The sequence below is a fragment of the Protopterus annectens genome, chromosome 2.part0, assembly GCF_019279795.1.
Source record: "Protopterus annectens isolate FY-2018-M chromosome 2.part0, PAN1.0, whole genome shotgun sequence".
Classification (NCBI taxonomy): domain Eukaryota; kingdom Metazoa; phylum Chordata; order Ceratodontiformes; family Protopteridae; genus Protopterus; species Protopterus annectens.
Window position 1 is genome coordinate 228,050,446 of NC_056728.1, and position 17,388 is coordinate 228,067,833.

The following is a 17,388-nucleotide window of genomic DNA, read 5'->3' on the forward strand; positions in this document are numbered from 1 at the left end:
AATCTTTCTGTTGTGCTATCCATGATAGCATGGTCTGACATAGTCCCTTTAGTATCATTTGCTGTGTGCAGAATCTTTTCAAAGGAGGTCAGTGTAGGGGAAATTCCTTTTGCCCTGTGGTACTCCGAACTTGGAGGTAATTATATTAGGGTGATGAAGGCGTGAAGCAACCTGCATGGTAGTTGCAGATGGGGCTTTGCTGCTAAAGCAAACAATTTTTGAAATCCCTTTGCAGAGTTTTTGTTATTGAACGTCAGATTTGAAATCTTGATTTTTTTTTTAGGCTAACATGGAGACAATTTCTGTTCCCTCAAGTAAAGTGCAGTATCTCTCTTCGGTTCTTGTGGCTGAAAAGAAGGTAACAAAGTATCTGAAAAGGACTTTTCAGAAGACTTGAAAGTAATATTTACATAGCTAACCCTGAATAAATGTACAGGATTCTTCATGTGCCCAGCTTATCCTTTGTGCTGTCCATGAAAAGTATATGCTTATCTTAGTGCATCAAACATGGTCATTATAAATGGTTGAGAAATAAAATTCAGTTCTTACTACCCCTTTTATTTTATTATAGGCAGATCTTTGTAAGTTCTTGTTTACAGTGATGTCTGTGTTCTCTACCCTTGGTAGTTATTTTTTTTTTTTATTTTATTAAGGGGAGATCATTTTACAGTTCTTGTTTACAGTGATATCCTTGTTTTCTGTCCTTAGTGGTTATTACGTTCGAGCAAAAGCTGTGGATCACTGCCTGAAACAATTTTTGTTGCTGACAAAGGATCACCCTGTCAGACAGGTGAATAACCTATGTATTTTTATTTATAAATGATGTAAATACATATTTTCATTAATAGTATGGATTATGCTGTCAGTACTTGACTAGTCCATATCAGCCTTTCTCTGTTTGTCCTGCCAGCTTAGCTTGTATGTTGAGTTTGTCAGAGATCTCTCTTCAATAGCCAGGCATATTCTTCCATACACGTGCATGTTATTCCAGGCACATACATGTTCTCTCAGGTATACATTTTCTGACAGATGTATATATTCTTACAAGATGTGTGATCTCATAGACATACACATTCTTGTTGACACATAACATTCTCACAGACATGTACATATAGACATTCTCACAGACATGTTATTTCTGATAGATAGAAGCATTAACATTCTCACAGGCACATACTCATTTTCACAGACATACACACATTTGGAGAGGGACTGCAGTGATTGGTCCACCCCTGTTACCTTTCATTTGGGAAGAACCTTAGGGCTGAATTGAAATGGATATTAGGCTCCAAGTAAAAAGACATTCTTGCCTGGCTTTGTGGTGCAGTGGGATGAAGCCCAGACTGAAACACAGGATATTAGAGGAGTCTGGCAGGCAGGAGGAAGAGTGAATGGGCATGGCCTGCTTGCCACTGGGGAGTGGTACAGGCACTCAGAGGAATATGGAGCAATGCAGTTTTCGTGGTGGAGACCAGGGGGCCACCCCTCATACAGCATGAAAATGGACAGGGCTGCTTGAAAGGAACACCCCTTGCAGGAGTGAGGGAAAGGGATCCTTCCATGGATAGCCCATTACAATTCCTTCCCCAGTTTTGTGCTGGATGCATGCAGTTAGGGTTGGGGTGAAAATGGTTAACTGAATGTTGCCCCCTTCCAGTTGATCCTTATTCCTGTGATGAGGAAAGAATGGGCCCATTGGCTGTGGAGGGGGATGATTATTGAATTGACAAGCAGCAAGGGTAAACAAAAAAAAATTGTTATGGTCAGCAGTGACATCCCAGTCTAGACAGAATAGAGAACGGCTGCCCAGAATGTTGTTGTTAAAAAGGTTACAGGTATGTAACATGTACTTCTCATGTAAAACAGACAAAAAATATAGACATGACAAAGCTATGTGGCAAAGGCAATGTATTTTTAAAACTGAGAAGACTGAGGTTGGGCAAGACTTAAAAGGTCTAAGTACATTATGTACATTAGGCAGTGCTCAATGTGAGGGAGTAGAAAAAAGGTGATGCTTAAGTATGGAGCACGGTGGTCACTGAAGGATAAAAGAAGAAAAGGAAACAAAATGCAACATTTATGTCAGTTGATACTCGGCTGAAAGGAGGAGAGAGTGGAAGCATGACAAAAGCTGCACGTAGTTTAACTTAACACACTATGTGATGATCTTTATTTTGACAGATACTGTCCCTTGGTGCTGGTTTTGATTCCTTGTACTTTCGCCTGAAGGCCTGTGGACTGCTAGAAAAGACTGTTGTGATTGAGATAGACTTTCCTGCCGTTGTACATCGTAAAAGAGCACTGATCAGAGCAAATCAAGAACTTGCTGCACTGGTGGGCTCTGTTGACAGTGCTGAATCAGGTATGACTGAGAAAAGGAGACATCGGCCTCTTATTTTATTATTCTGTAATGTAACGCACAATGCTTTGAACCAGATACACTATGACTCATCAGTCTCCAGAAAGGAACAGCACGTTTTGGGAAACACTCCAAATATATCCAAGTTCTAGTAAACAGCAGTCGGTTTAGAACACACACACTTGGGCTTTGTCAGATATTCTGTGGAGCCCTTAATGTATCTGAGATGACCGGTGTTTGAGTAGCAAGGCCTGTCACTTTAGGAGCTGCCTGGGGGTGGGTGGCAAGGTATGATTGGCTTAATGATAGCTGACCTATACTCTGTGGGAGGGGGTGATAGGTTTCCTACTTGACTGTGACCTTGGATTTGTAAATAGTCCTTGGCTTAGGAAGACTGTCCTAACTGGAGGAAGCTCAGCCACAGTGTCCATAGTCGAGGGTGTACCCATGTTCTCATGTGCATGAAATCAGTATTGATTTTATTTAATGCAACAGTAGATGGTTAAGGGTAGGTTAATAGAGAACCTTCTACCATCAAGATGTTGGCATATCAGAATTCCATTATCTTCCCTTTGCATTACTGTGGAGATTTGGATGGGGACTAGTACATGACATGTGGTAGATAGTGGTGGCAAAAACAGGTGTGAAGAAAAATCGAAAATTCTTTGCCAGGTACACCATAGTTTGAAAATAATTATGATCAGATAGTTGTTACAAAGCGCATAGGACAGAAAAGGGCCAAAGACTGATTGGTGAGCTGAAACTTGGTTAACTGCCAAATGCAAGAGCTTATGCTAGATGTTTAATGAGGCATAAGAAAATGCCAAATCTGTCAAAAGAGTTTTTTGTCTGACCTAAATATCCTAGTATAGGAGATAGCAAACAGAAATAGTTAGAGAAGCTTGAGGAAAAAATGTTGCAGTTGGTACCGGAGTCTGAACTGAAATGCACTGCTAGGCAGATCTTTAGCATTGCAGTAAAGAAAGGACATTGTTTAATTCTTGCCTGCACTTTTGACATCGACAAGATAATCTAAAAGACTTATTTTGATGCAAAAATGCAGTGGTGTTATATACAAGAATAATATTCTGGAAATTCAAAATGATTTTGTGTCATTAACATATTTTCCACAGTCAGACGCTCTGTCAACTAGCCAGTTGGAGACCTTCTTCATCCCATCCACCTGAGAGAACAACTTACCCTCCAGAGTAGGGACTGCTCCCAAATGGGTGGATGACTCAGAGGGACTGTTCACAGATGGGTAGAGGATGGAAAGTGTGACAGAACCTGATTTTCCACAAAATGGAGAGCTGTTCAGGTCAGCATCATCCTTGGCAAGTCTGTTTTTTTTTCTTTTCTATCCTAAATTCTATTGCCCTGTGATATCTTTCAGAAGTAGGGTTCTTACAGTGCCAGCAGGTAAGCATGTACCACCGCAGTTTACAGCACATGAACGCACTGCTTGTTGGTTGCTTATCCCCACCCCTTCATGCTCCCTTTTAACCTAATGTCTTATCTGCCTATGTTCTTTTTTCTAGTAAAGGGTCCCACTCCTGACAATGTAAAGTACCTCACCGCCCTGTATCTGTCATCCAAAGCAAGCCCACACTTAAAGAGCACTTTTTCTCCAAACAAGAAAAGACACCCAATTGGAAAGAATTGATTAAAAAATGAATATTAAGACAAATCCTTTAAGTAACCAATATTGTCTGTCTAATATAAGTAGCTACCCATTTGCTTAGTAGTGTGCACACTACTTGAGGATTCCAGCCCCAAAAGGTATCTTGTAACATAATTCTGACCTCACCAAAAAAAAAAAAAAATACATAAACATCCCTGTCAAGCTGTTAGTACTGAAAGCTGTACTAGACCCTGTAATTACCAACCTCATCTACATTTATTCTTAACTAACTCCTCCTGCCCTCGCTGAACACCCAATCACCTTCATCCCATAGTTATCAACCTGTCAGTCTAACCACCGTATTAAACTTCTTCCAAGTAAACTCCTCCCCCAATACTAAGTCCACTGCTCTCACCCCTCCCACACTGTAATGCACGTTAAAAAAATAATTCTAACCCACCACACAGCATAAACATTGCTGCATTCTAATACTAATCTTTCACACTTACCTTAGTATACCTCTTTCTTCCATAAACCCTCCTCACCAATAAATAAACTTACCTCCTGTTCTCTATACTATCTTTGTTTCCCAACTACATCTAAACAATGACATACATGCAGCTACTCTCAACAACTGTTCTGATCTCACTTGCACACATGAGAAGATTTTATTTGCACACACATCCACACAACTGGTCTCAAAGCCCTATCCCAGCACTCTTGTCTCCTACAGGCTCTTGAGGGGAGAGCTATGCCTGTCATATAAGGCATCATTGGACTCCACTCTGATTAACCTCCTACATATCCGCAAAACAAACAGCACCAGAATTATCCATTCTGAAGACATAAACTTTGCCTGTGATGTAAGTAGGACCTACTGGAGATACAGGTATGTATCCCAGATACTGCCCCTTCTGGAAAAGGCGTCCAACCCATGTATAATATATTTCCTCACTAACCCAGTTCAGATGTAACTTGGACAATTGGCTCATCTCCCAGGGCCCTGCTTTTAAATGTTTCATCACGCAAGCTTACCAAGGGTACCAGAACTTGTCAAAGATTTGGGAAACATGGCTTAGAAAGCTCTTGGTGATCATTAGCCTAGTACACACCTATGAACCTATAAAAATAATAAAAAAAAAGCAGCTAAATAGTAAGGTAGCGTGTATATGCATAAGGTCTGATATGGCATTCTTGTGTAAGAGTTATACAAAAAAATTTACTTAATCTTTAATATGAGAAACTTTACAGTTATTGGTGCAGTTTCATAAGAAACTCAGTCTGATTTCCTTCATAGGTCACATTACCACTGTTGGCCTGTAAACTAATATGTTCTCTCCCAGGTGCCCCTAGACTTACATGGTGTGCAGTGATAGTACTACCCAGTTTTTGTCATCTATGCTACTTAGAATTCCTGTCAAAAACTAGCTGCTTATATATAATCCTGACTGACTGCATGCAGATATGTTTTATTTCTTATATGTGCCTAGGAGATTACACATTTAGCATACATTAATTTATTACTGCATGTATTTTGCATCTTCTGACTTGGGTCATAACTGAAAGGGATCATGGGAAGCAATTTGATATATCTTATTTTAAGAGAAGGAAGTAAAAATGCTATATAAATCCATTTAAAGCAGGATGTCACATCATACCTTTAAATTGAACACTGTTCAAGTTTCCTCTTTGGTTAAAAGGACAATCTGTGAATAGATAATTTCAGGCAGAACAATTTACTTCCTGTGTTTCTTGCCATATTGCAAGTAAAGGTAAAGACAACCATTTTCATTTAGGCAGAGGTCTGGGTTGAGCTAGTAGCAGAAATCTCATGTATTGCTACTGAGAACTGTGATGTAATGAGAATTCCTACTTGAATCTGTTAATATAGTTGTAGACTGTTGTACCTACTTACTGTCATACACCTAATTCAAACTTTGTTCTTCCTTAGGGTTGTTGCAGCTTGAGGGGACTGACTACAAGTTACTTGCAGTAGATCTGAATGACCTGCAAATGCTTGACTTGGGGCTGACCAAGGCTAACTTCAACCCAACTGTCCCAACACTGGTTTTGTCTGAAGTTGTGATAACATACCTGACAAATGAAAGGTAAAACTGTCCTTTTTGATAAAATACCCTTTCATCTGTTATGTGAATTACTGCATCAGTCTTGCTGCCTAAACCTTCCACCATCTGTACTGGAAACCATTTCCATGTTCTACCAGTCTTATTTGTGGAAATACATCATCTGAAGTAGGACTTCATTTGTCAGCAACCTTTGGGATACATATCCGATCTTGGATCTGGGCCGGCAACTTCTATCACAGCATAGATCCGAGCTCCTAGCTCCTCCCTTTACCCATAATCCCCTGCCAACCCTGACTGACCTCAGATCTAGTTTGCCTCTCTTCAAGCAACAGCTAGATTCCAGAGCTCTTGGTGATTCTGTGAGAAAAACAGTTTTCAACTTTTTCTTGTATTTCTTTAAACGACTGTCTGTGTGTGTGTGTTTAGGTTTCCCCTTAACGCTAATTTCTCTTCTTTTTTTAGCTTAAATTAGCTTGAATTTTAATTTATTTTTCCTCCCTGCCCTTGCTGGTCGCAGTGTGTGTGTGTGTGTGTGTGTGTGTGTGTGTGTGTGTGTGTGTGTGTGTGTGTGTGTGTGTGTGTGTGTATAGTGTGTAGGGGCTTAGTGAGTGTGTTTTACTTTCAGGGATGTCGGAGGCCCCTAAAGCCATTTTTTCAAAATGCACCGAGTGTGGTCACAAGCTTTCACCGGCTGATGGCCACACTCAGTGCATTAGGTGCCTTGGGGTTGAACACCTCTCTTCGGGTTGCGCGATTTGCACTGCGTTCAACCCCAGGGCACTTAAGGATCGGAGGTCGAAGCTGGTTCTGGCGGGCCTTTTGCCCCCAGACCCGGCTCCGGCCTCCGGTACTTCTGTGACCATTGCCCAGTCTTCGGTAACGGCCACTCCTGCCCCCCTCCCTCCGACTGGGACTCAACCTCCCACTGTGGCTTCGGAGGTGAGGGAGGCCAGGAAAGAGAAGCGGAGGGAGAAGCACTTTAAGCGGCGGGCCGAGGACTCCTCCTTGGCCCCGCCTGCCAAGTGGGCTTCTCCCTCCAGGGTTTCTGGTTTGCCTCCTCCATGGATCCGATCCCTTGCTTCTCACCAGGACCCGAGGAGGAGGTGACCCGGTCCCCGTCGAGGTCATCGAGGCGGCACTCCAGGCCTGCCTCGGTGGCCTCCTCGAGGTCCACATTCAGTATGTCAGATGCAGACATGGACCGGATGATGAGGAGGTTCATCCAGGCCCAGATGCGAGTGCTCTTGCCCCCCCCCTCCGGGGGGGGAGCTCTACCCCTTTTTTCGCTCCTATAGCTTCTTCTCCGACCCGCCTCCCGGGTTCGGAGCTGTCGGAGCCGAGCCGCGTTGGATCTGGGGGTGGGTCGGAGCCGACAGTGCTGGGCACTTCGGCTCCGACTATTCTCTTGAGTTTGTCGGATCTGACCTCTCAGAGCCGTGGGCCGAGCTTCGGATCCGAGGGACTCGGAGTGCTCTTGGCCCTGTCCCGGTCGGAGCGAGCGGGTCCTTCGGATCGGATAGTCTCGGCTCTGGGTCCGATCCCCGCCTCAGATCAGAATGGGAGTCGGATCTCGGATCCGTCAGAGCGGCTCCCCCTCGGCTTTCGCGGTGGTGGAGAGGGTGCTGTTGAGTGCATCCAGGCCCCCGGTCCTGGCTTCGGCTCCCCCCTGCACTCCCTCTCAGCTGGTCCTGGCTCCCCTCACTCGGCCTTCGGGACAGCCTGCTTCAGTGCCTCTAGGTGTTCCATTGGAACAGGATATTGCTGGTGAGGACTCCTCGGACAGCCCCCCCGAGGAGGTTCCTCGCAAGTCGAAGTGCACAAAGAGGCACGTGGACTCCCCTGAGTCCCTCACTGAGGATACGGACTTTGATGAAGGGGAAGGCTCCCCAAGGTCACTCCCCAAGGATGTCTCCTTTGGAGACATCATGGAAATGCTCAGAATCAGGGGGAGATGGTCTGCCCCCAAGGCTTCCTCCGAGTCCGTATTTCTAGAGGCGTTTGAGGCAGGGCCATCTGCCTCTTGGGTGTCCCCTCCCCCTGACCCCTTAGTGGATCTTATAGCCACTAGGGCTTGGAGGGAGCCGGACACTGTAGAGCCTGTTCCCAAGCGCCCGGACAAAATTTTGAGCCCCCCGTCAGAACCCATTGGAACAGAGGTCCCCCTGTGGATGCCATGTTGGTGGCGGCAGCCACCAAGAGAGAGTTGGCTCAGGAGAGCCCCACGGTTCATCCGCCGAGCAAGGAGTCTCGCTCGATGGACCGCCTTGGGAAGCGGGCATTCAGTTCAGTGACCTTCTCCTTGAGGGCCATGAACTATATGGCACACGTCATTCGGATGCAGCGGGATGTAATCAAAGAATACGCTGCTTCCCCCCGGGGTCCATGTCGGAAGGGGACAAGTAACTGTACTCCTCCCGAATGTCCACCCTAAGTTCTATTTCCAACACCTCTATGTGGCTCTTGTCTCACGCCACTGAGGGAGCCGCTAGAGCAGGCAGAGTTGGGCTGGTCATGAGGAGGCAAGCCTGGCTCCGACATTGTGACTTCTCGGAACCCTTTAAGGCATCATTTGCGAATGCCCCTTTTGATGGTTCTGCATTGTTTGGCAGAACCGTTTGCGACACCCTTGTCCAGAGCGAGGAAGACGTTGTCTGCCATCGGAGTCCGCTTCTCTGCTCCCCAGACGTCCTTTACCAAGAACCAAAAGAGTCAGAAGAAGATGTGGTTCCGGAAATCGCATCAGTCCCAGTCTGCTCCGGACAATCAGTCCTCTCGTGGCAGAGGAGGACAGGGAGGACACCGCCCTAGAGGCAGAGGGGGTCCCAGGAACTTTGGGTCCAGAGAACCTTTCTCTGAGAGGCCCACGCAGAACCCCTGAGGGGTTACCCAGCTGCTCCACTCTGGAGGCAGTCGGGAGACGTTTTTCGAGACACCTAGCAATGTGGGAGTCCATAACAATGGATCGCTGGGTGCTTCGTGTTATATCCAGAGGATACCAAATTCCCTTTCTTGTAACCCCTAGAATCAGAAGCCTCCCCGATGTGCCACCCAATCAGAGGGAGGCGGTGGCTGCAGAAATTCAGCAGCTCTTACAAAAAAGAGCCATCCAGCCCGTCCCCCCAGATCAGCACGGATCAGGGTTTTACTCCAGGTTATTTCTGGTGCCAAAAAAGACGGGGGACATGAGGCCCATCTTGGACTTCTCTCTCTTGAACCTGGCAGTACCAAAAGTAAAGTTCCGGATGGTCACTCTGCAATCTATCCTCCCACTACTACGGGAGAACGACTGGATGTTCTCAATAGACCTCAAGGATGCGTACTATCATATTCTCGTGGACAGACGCTCCAGGAGGTTTCTCCGCTTCCGGCTGGGAGCCAGTCATTTCCAGTTCAGGGCCCTTCCCTTCAGTCTCACCTCAGCCCCCAGGGTGTTCACCAAGGTCTTGGCAGCAATAGCGGCCCACCTGAGACTCCAAGGAATTCAGGTCTTTCTGTACCTGGACGACTGGCTCCTTACCGCCCCAACAAGGCATCTTCTTTGCTCATGTAGGGATTATTTCCTCAATCTGGCTCCACTCTTAGGGTTGACCTTCAACACGGCCAAATCCTTCCTGGCTCCTACACAAGTATTGGATTTCATAGGGACGAGGTTGGACTCCAGACTGATGCTTGTTTTCTTGACTCCAGATCGGCTTCAGAACCTGAGGTTGCATGTGCAGGCCATCCTTCAACTTCAAGCTCCTTCGGCGGAATTGGTCCTGAGGGCTCTAGGGTCCATGGCGGCAGCAATTCCTCTGCTGCCATTGGCCCGGTTGAATATGAGGGTCATACAATGGACCCTCCAGGTACAATGGTCCCTATCTTGCAATCCCCTGTCTCATCCCATCTCCCGAAGCAGGGTTTGCAAAAGGTCGCTCGGGTGGTGGCTCCAGTCCTCCAATCTCCACACGGGACGCCCCTTCTCACTGCCTCCGCCAGTCGCCACAGTGACCATGGACGCTTCTCGCCTGGGGTGGGGGGGCACTATTTGGGCAGAACAGTCCAAGGCACATGGAACGACATAGAGACCTCTTTGCATATCAACGTCCTGGAGATGACGGCGGTGCTTTTGACGTTTCAAGCGCTTCACAACCCTCTTACAGTGGGGACGATTGCGGTACAGACGGACAACATGTCAGTCGTCTGGTACATCAACAAACAGGGGGGAACCAGGTCTTACCCACTCTGCCGCGAGGCCATGAGAGTGTGGGAATGGGCGATATCCACCAACCGCTTTCTCATCGCAACGCACATTCCAGGACGGTCCAACATATTAGCGGACAGGCTCAGTCATACTATCCTGACTCCTTACGATTGGTCTCTCAATCCTCTAGTGGCAGAGCAAATATTTTCCCGATGGGGGCGACCTTGTTGCGATCTTTTTGCCTCTCTCTCAAATACCAAATGCAACGATTACTTCATTCTGATCCCCCCTTCTGGGGAGTCCCCGAGAGACTCTAGTTCATGCTTGGCCTCCCGGTCTGCTTTATGCTTACCCGCCTCTGCCCCTGATGTTGAAACTATTGCAGAAAGCCAGTCAGTTGGGGAGCAAGATGACCCTCATTGCCCCATTCTGGCCTCGTCAGACATGGTTCCCTTACCTATGGTCTCACCTGATTCATCCGCCCTGGATGCTGAATCCCCTTCCGGATCTCATTTCACACCCCCTGGGTCTTCCAACCCCGAACCTGGCCAACCTAAAGCTGACGGCTTGGTTGCTCCAGTTCCACTCCTGATAAGGACTCCTGGAATTTCATCTCCAGTCAAAGCCATCCTAGTAGCAGCTCACAAGCCCTCCACCAGAAGGGTTTATCGGAGTTAATGGAAACATTTTTCCATTTGGGCGGAGCACTGTCATTTAGATCCTTTCACGGCGCCGGTAGCGTAGATTTTCTATCTTCTCTTTCACCAGGGGGCTAGTTCTTCCACGGTCAAAGTGCAACTTGCAGCAATTTCACACTACCATGTAGGTCAGGAGTCAGGCCCGCTTATTACTTCCAAACTGTGTAAGACCTTCCTTAAGGGTACCTTCCTCTCAGGCCCCCGGTCAAGGAGGTGGTACCCCCATGGGATTTATCTCTAGTTTTACAGGCCTTGACTAGCCCCCCTTTCGAGCCGGCGGCCACTGTTGATCTTAAATACCTCTCTTGGAAAACGGCCTTTTTGGTGGCCATAACTTCAGCCAAGAGGGTCTCAGAACTCCAGGCTCTCTGTGTCAAACCACCATATTTGGTCTTCCACCCAGACAGAGTTCGCCTCAGGATCAATCCGTCCTTCCTACCTAAGGTATCGTCGGAAGCTAACATTAATCAGTCTATTAATCTTCCAGTATTCTTCTCCAACTATCAAAACAAAGGAGAGTATAAGCTGCACTCTTTAGACGTGTGCAGACAACTACGTTTTTATACTCCTCGAACTACTGGTCATAGGCAATCCGATCAGTTGTTTGTCTCCTTTGCCAAAAACAACTTTGGCAAGGCGGTTTCTAAGGTTACCCTCTCCCGATGGATATCTAGTTGTATTCTCTTAGCATATCAGAGCTCGGGAAGGCCTGCACCTCAGGGAGTCCGTGCTCATTCTACAAGGGCCATTGCTACATCGGCTGCTTTCAAGGCTAGAGTTTCTCTGGATGACATTTGTTCCGCAGCCACTTGGGCTTCATCTCATTCCTTTATCAGCCACTACAAAGTAGATATTGTCTCCCAAGGTACGGCGTCTTTTGGCTCTGCAGTGCTCCGGAATATCCTTCCATGAAGGCCACCCAAGATTTAGGTAGCTGGGGACTCTGTCCCAAAGGTTGCTGACAAATGAAGTCCTACTTCAGATTAAGAAGTTATGTACTCACCATAACGTTCCATCTGAGTAGGTATCTTTTGTCTGCAACCATCCCCCCTCCTTCCCACTGACCAAAATGATCCTACTTGGGGTTCTTTAGATTAGTTCCCTCTGGGACACAGTACTAGCTGTGCTATGGGGCAAACTTGATCTGAGGGCAGTCAGGGTTGGCAGGGGATTATGGGTAAAAGGAGGAGCTAGGAGCTCGGATCTATGCTGTGATAGAAGTTGCGGGCTCGGATCCGAGATCGGATCCGTATCCCAAAGGTTGCAGACAAATGAAGATACCTACTCAGATGGAATGTTATGGTGAGTGCATAACTTCTTATTCACGTCGCCTCTGTAGAAATTTGACTGTCATTGTCATATTCCAATCTTTATCTTCTGTCTTCTAGGAGCAATGCACTGAGTTGCTTTAGTGTCTTTTTACATAATTTCCACTATAGACCCTGCTATTCTGTGTGCGTATTCCTCTGGAGCACGTTTACTGAGTCAACCAAATAATGAATAAACATGGCAAGTGTACTAGAAAAAACATAGAAAAAAGAAAACAAACCACCAAAAACAAAGTCATTAGCGCACAGACTTCTGTTTAACATTTCTGTCTGTACACTTATCTCAGACTTCATCAGAGTGGCAAACATTTAAACAATGTAAGGTTTTAAAGCAGGCATATCTACATCTTGCCCAAAAATTATCCAGTCACAAGTTAATAATTGAATTTAAAACATTTTCATGTATAAATAAACATTTAAATAAACATAACATTATGAATGAATAATGCACTTTGGTATCAAGTAACCAAAAGATAAACTATAAGGGAAAAAATATTTAAAGTTTAAGATGGAGCAGCTTTATTGGCAACCAGCACTGAGAATATAAAAATCTAATATTGCTGAAGTGGAGGATAGCAATGTGCAATAGATGCCTGATATCACTTGAGAGCTCTACCTTTGAGTGGAAACAAAACAAGTTTTTTTCTGTACCTTCTACAATCCACAGATGTTCTTCGTGTTTCACTGTTGCAGTCATAACTGTAGGGTGCTCCTGCCGGCAGGCAGCCCGAGGTCGGCCAGAATCCCAAAGTCTGGGTCCGGCGTCGGCTGTATAAGCTAGTATCCTGACGTCAGTACGCCTTGGTACATAGCCCTCAGCCGACGCCATCTTCTCCAGTCTTTCTTGCCGTGCGGTGGAAAGCAGCTCGCAAAACGTTGGTTGGCGATTTTCGAACAGCGTATTTGGTTGTTGTCGGTCCAAAGTTCTTACTTCTCTTCTCAAAGCTAAGTACCCCGTTGGGGAATCTTTTTCTTGTTCCTCCGATGTCAGAAAAAGTTAATAATTGTATAGCGTGTGGAAACAAATACCTCATAAAGATTTCCACTCTTACTGTCTACCTTGCTTAGGCCCTGACCACAACGTTTCTTGTTGTCGGTTCTGTGCCAGGTTCAACTCTCGTACTATCAAGCGCGGTACGATTGGGCTTTAAATTATTTTGGCAGACGCTTCAATTACAGAATGTCGGACACTACGGAGTTCAAAAGAACCGCAAAGACAAAGACAGGCCTCCGAGGTCCAAACAGGACTCGTTGCAGCTGGAGCCAGCGTCCGGTTCGGCTGTCGTCAGTGAGGCGCTTTTGCAGCCCCTGTCGTCCGCCACTTCTGAACCGATGGCGATCGGACTCCCATGGGAGCCATCAAGGCCCACTATTTTATCTGCAGCAGGACCTTCGACGCTCCTTCAGATGGGTCGGAACCGCTGTGCAGGTACCGGCTTCTGAGGGGTTTTCAGGCCTACTCATATCACTATTTCAAAGGCAAAGGCAAAGACAAAGACTCCTACTAAGTCTAAAGTTTCAGCTCAAGCTGCTTCTGAATCCACTCCCAAGACACAAAACAATTATTGAGGATGGCTGAAGATTTGCTTACAATGATTAGGGGTTCTCACCCCCCTCCTGAGAAAAGGCCTCGACAGGATGTTACTCTGGATTCCTCTGACCAGGCTTCTGTATCTTCTTTTTCTTCCTCTGCTCAGGACTATTCCTTTCCCCCTTATGAGGATTCGGATGCTGAGGATTCTTTGCCCTCGGCCTCTCCGCCTGAGGATTTTTCTTTTGGGGAAACCTTGCATGAGATGAGGGAACATTTTCATTGGGAAGGACAGGAATATTCTACTTCCAAAAAGAGGCTTAGAGAATTTCTTCTTCTTCCTCAGCATAGGCCTTTAATTATCCCTCCTGTCTTGGACATTGTAGATGATGCTTTTTCTGAGGCTAATTTGAATCCTGATTCCATGCCTCCTGCTCCTTCTAAGCCTGATAGATTTTATAGGGTTCCTGACTCTCATTTATTTTTATTTAAAAACCCTTCTGCAGATCCTGAAACTATTTCTCAGGGCTCTAAGGCTGCTAAGGTTGCTACTTCTAAAAATCCTATTCCCTCTGAGAAGGATTCTCGTGCTTTAGACAGGTGGGGCAAAAAGGTATATACTTCTGCTACCCTGTCTGTAAGGGCTTTAAATTGCCAGTTTCATATGTTTAAATATCAGCAATTTCTTTTGTCTGTTTTAAAGCAAAAGTTTGCTTCCCATCCTGCTTGTGCAGAGGATAAGGAACTTCAGGATGTTTTGCATGCTACTGAACAGGTTAACAAGCATAGCTTACATTGTGGTTTTGATGCTTTGGATGCTTCTTGCAGGGCTGCTGCCTCTGGTACTGTGATTAGGAGACATGCCTGGCTTCATGAACAAAGTTTACCTGAACAGGTTAAGGCTAAGTTATTAGATGCCCCTGTTCAACAAGATGTTCTTTTTGGTTCTAAGGCTGAGGAAGTTATTAAAAAGATGGAAGAAAAGGCAAAATCCATGCAGACTGTAAAAGATTTCTTGCAAGTTCAGCCTCCTAGATTTTCCAGGAATTGGCCCTCTAAAAATTGGTCCTTTCCCACGTCTGACAGGCCTCAAAGGGGAAGATATAGATGCTCCAGAGGTCGTGGTCAAGGCCAGACCTCTTAAAGATCTAGACAATGGACTGCTTCTTCACCTAGAAGGGGAGAAGACAGATCCCAATCTGAAAAAAAGCAAACTCAATGACTCTCTCGGTTGGGCTTCAGAACCCCTTTACCTGGACGCCCCTCTCGGAGGAAAACTGTCTCTTTTTTACAGAAATTGGACTCATATTACCCAGGACAGATGGGTATTGGACGTGATTTTAAAAGGTTACAAGTTCCACTTTCACACTTTGCCAAGGACTCACGGTTGGCCAGATCTGCCAAAACTTCAATGGTCAGAGGCCTTAACTCAAGTGGATGCTCTTCTGGCCATGAGAGCCATAGAGCCTGTTCCACTCTCTGGGAAAAGGGTTTTATTCAAGGCTGTTTCTGGTTCCCAGAAAACAAAACTCATGGAGACCTATTCTGGACCTTTCTGTGTTAAACACCTTTTGGAAATTCCAAAGTTCAAGATGCTTACTCTGCAACAGCTAATTCCAATGCTCTCTCAGGACGCCTGGATGGTGACATTGGACTTAAAGGAAGCCTATTTGCATATCCCTATCAGACAAGAACGCAGGAAATTCCTCAGGTTCAAGGCAGGTTCGAGACACTTTCAATTCTCTGTTCTGCCCTTTGGTTTATCTACTGCACCCAGAGTCTTCACCAAGTGCCTGGCACCAGTAGTGGCTTACTGCAGACTTCAGGGGATCCAGATTTACCCCTATTTGGACGACTGCCTTATTCAGGCAGATAGCAAAGATCTTCTCCTTCAACATCTGGACTTTGTTCAACGTCTTCTCCTACTACTGGGATTCTCAGTGAACTTAAAAAAGTCACATTTGATCCCTTCTCAACAAATGGTATTCTTGGGAGCCCTCTTAAATACAACCTTACAAAGGGCCTACCTCACTCCAGAAAAACAAACTCAGCTGGCTTCTACTTTCAACACCTTGGCAACTCTATCTCAGCTCACTGCAAGGAAATTCCTGAAGGCTCTGGGCTACATGGCTTCCTGCATTCTGTTGATTCCAAACGCAAGGCTTCACATGAGAAAGCTTCAATGGTATCTGAAAAGTGTATGGTCACAGCATTACCACGATCTGGATATTCTGATTCCTCTGATCCCCTGCCTCCAGAAGGAGTTCCTCTGGTGGTCCAGGGCTTGCACTTTAAACGAAGGAAAACCTTTTCGTCTCCCTCAACCTACTCAAATCCTAACCACGGACGCCTCGGATTATGCTTGGGGAGCACACTTTCTAGACAATTGCCAGCAGGGAACCTGGACAAAGGACCATCTTCACTGGCACATCAATCTGAAGGAAATGTTGGCAGTTCAAAATGCTCTTTTAGCCTTCAAAAACCTTTTACAACCAGGGCCTCTGCTAATTCACACAGACAATACCACGGTCATGTGGTACATCAACAAGCAGGGGGGTTCTCATTCATACCCCCTTTGCAGACTAGCTATGGGTTTATGGGACACAGCTCTAAATTTGAATCTGCATCTCCAGGCTCAATTCATTCCAGGAAAACAGAATCTCTTAGCAGACAGCCTGAGCAGAAACATTTCAGATCCTCACGAATGGATGCTAGACACCAACTTGTTCAACAGGATTACTGCAGTTTGGGGATGTCCCCAGATAGATCTGTTTGCATCCCATCTCAATCATCAGCTACCTCGCTTTTGCACCAGGTCCTTCCACAAAACAGCATGGAGAGTGGATGCCCTGTCCTTCAGCTGGAGAAGCCTTTCAGCATATGCCTTCCCTCCTCTTCCTCTGCCTCGGTACTACTGAAGATAAAACAGGACAAGCCCAAGTTCCTCATCTTGATTGCTCCAAATTGGCCTCGACAGTTTTGGTATCCAACCTTGAAGCTCCTGTTCTCGGGGCCTCCTTGGATTCTCCCACTGAACCCTTCACTTCTGTCCCAGCATCAGGGTCAGTTACTACATTCCAATCTCAAGACCCTTTGCCTGGCAGCTTGGCTCTTCAAAGGAATTTGATTTCCTCTAGTCTTCCCAAACAAGTTTTGGATGTTCTTTTGGAAGCTAGACGGCCTAGCACTAGGAAATCCTATGCCTCTAAATGGAAGAGGTTTTCTATTTGGATGCAGGACTGAGGCTCTGATCCTCAGGTTCCTGATCTCTCCTCTATTTTGCTTTACCTTTCGAACTTTTATCTAAAGGACTTTCCTTTTCTTCCATTAAGATACATGCTTCTGCTATCTCTGCATTACAGTTCTGATCCTCCTGTTTTTTCATCCTTTGGTGAAGCAGTTCTTGAGAGGGGCTAAAATTTGCGGCCTCCAAGGACCCCTCCTGTCCCTGCCTGGGATCTTAATTATGTTTTAGAAAAACTTACTTTGCCTCCTTTTGAGCCTGCTGCATCTTCAGATATTAAGTTTCTATCCTGGAAGACTGTTCTTTTGCTAGCATTGACCTCTGCCAGAAGGGTCTC

At 45.9% G+C, this 17,388-nt stretch overlaps 1 protein-coding gene across 1 annotated transcript in view; it reads left to right on the top strand.

Annotated features, from left to right (window-relative positions):
• LCMT2 (leucine carboxyl methyltransferase 2) overlaps positions 1-17,388 on the top strand; it is an 859,935-nt gene that overhangs the window by 144,341 nt on the left and 698,206 nt on the right. Inside the window, exons 3-5 of the mRNA XM_044060683.1 lie at positions 709-790; positions 2,182-2,362; positions 5,932-6,088. Coding sequence (XP_043916618.1) covers positions 709-790; positions 2,182-2,362; positions 5,932-6,088 — 420 coding nt within the window. The remainder of the gene's footprint in view (positions 1-708; positions 791-2,181; positions 2,363-5,931; positions 6,089-17,388) is intronic.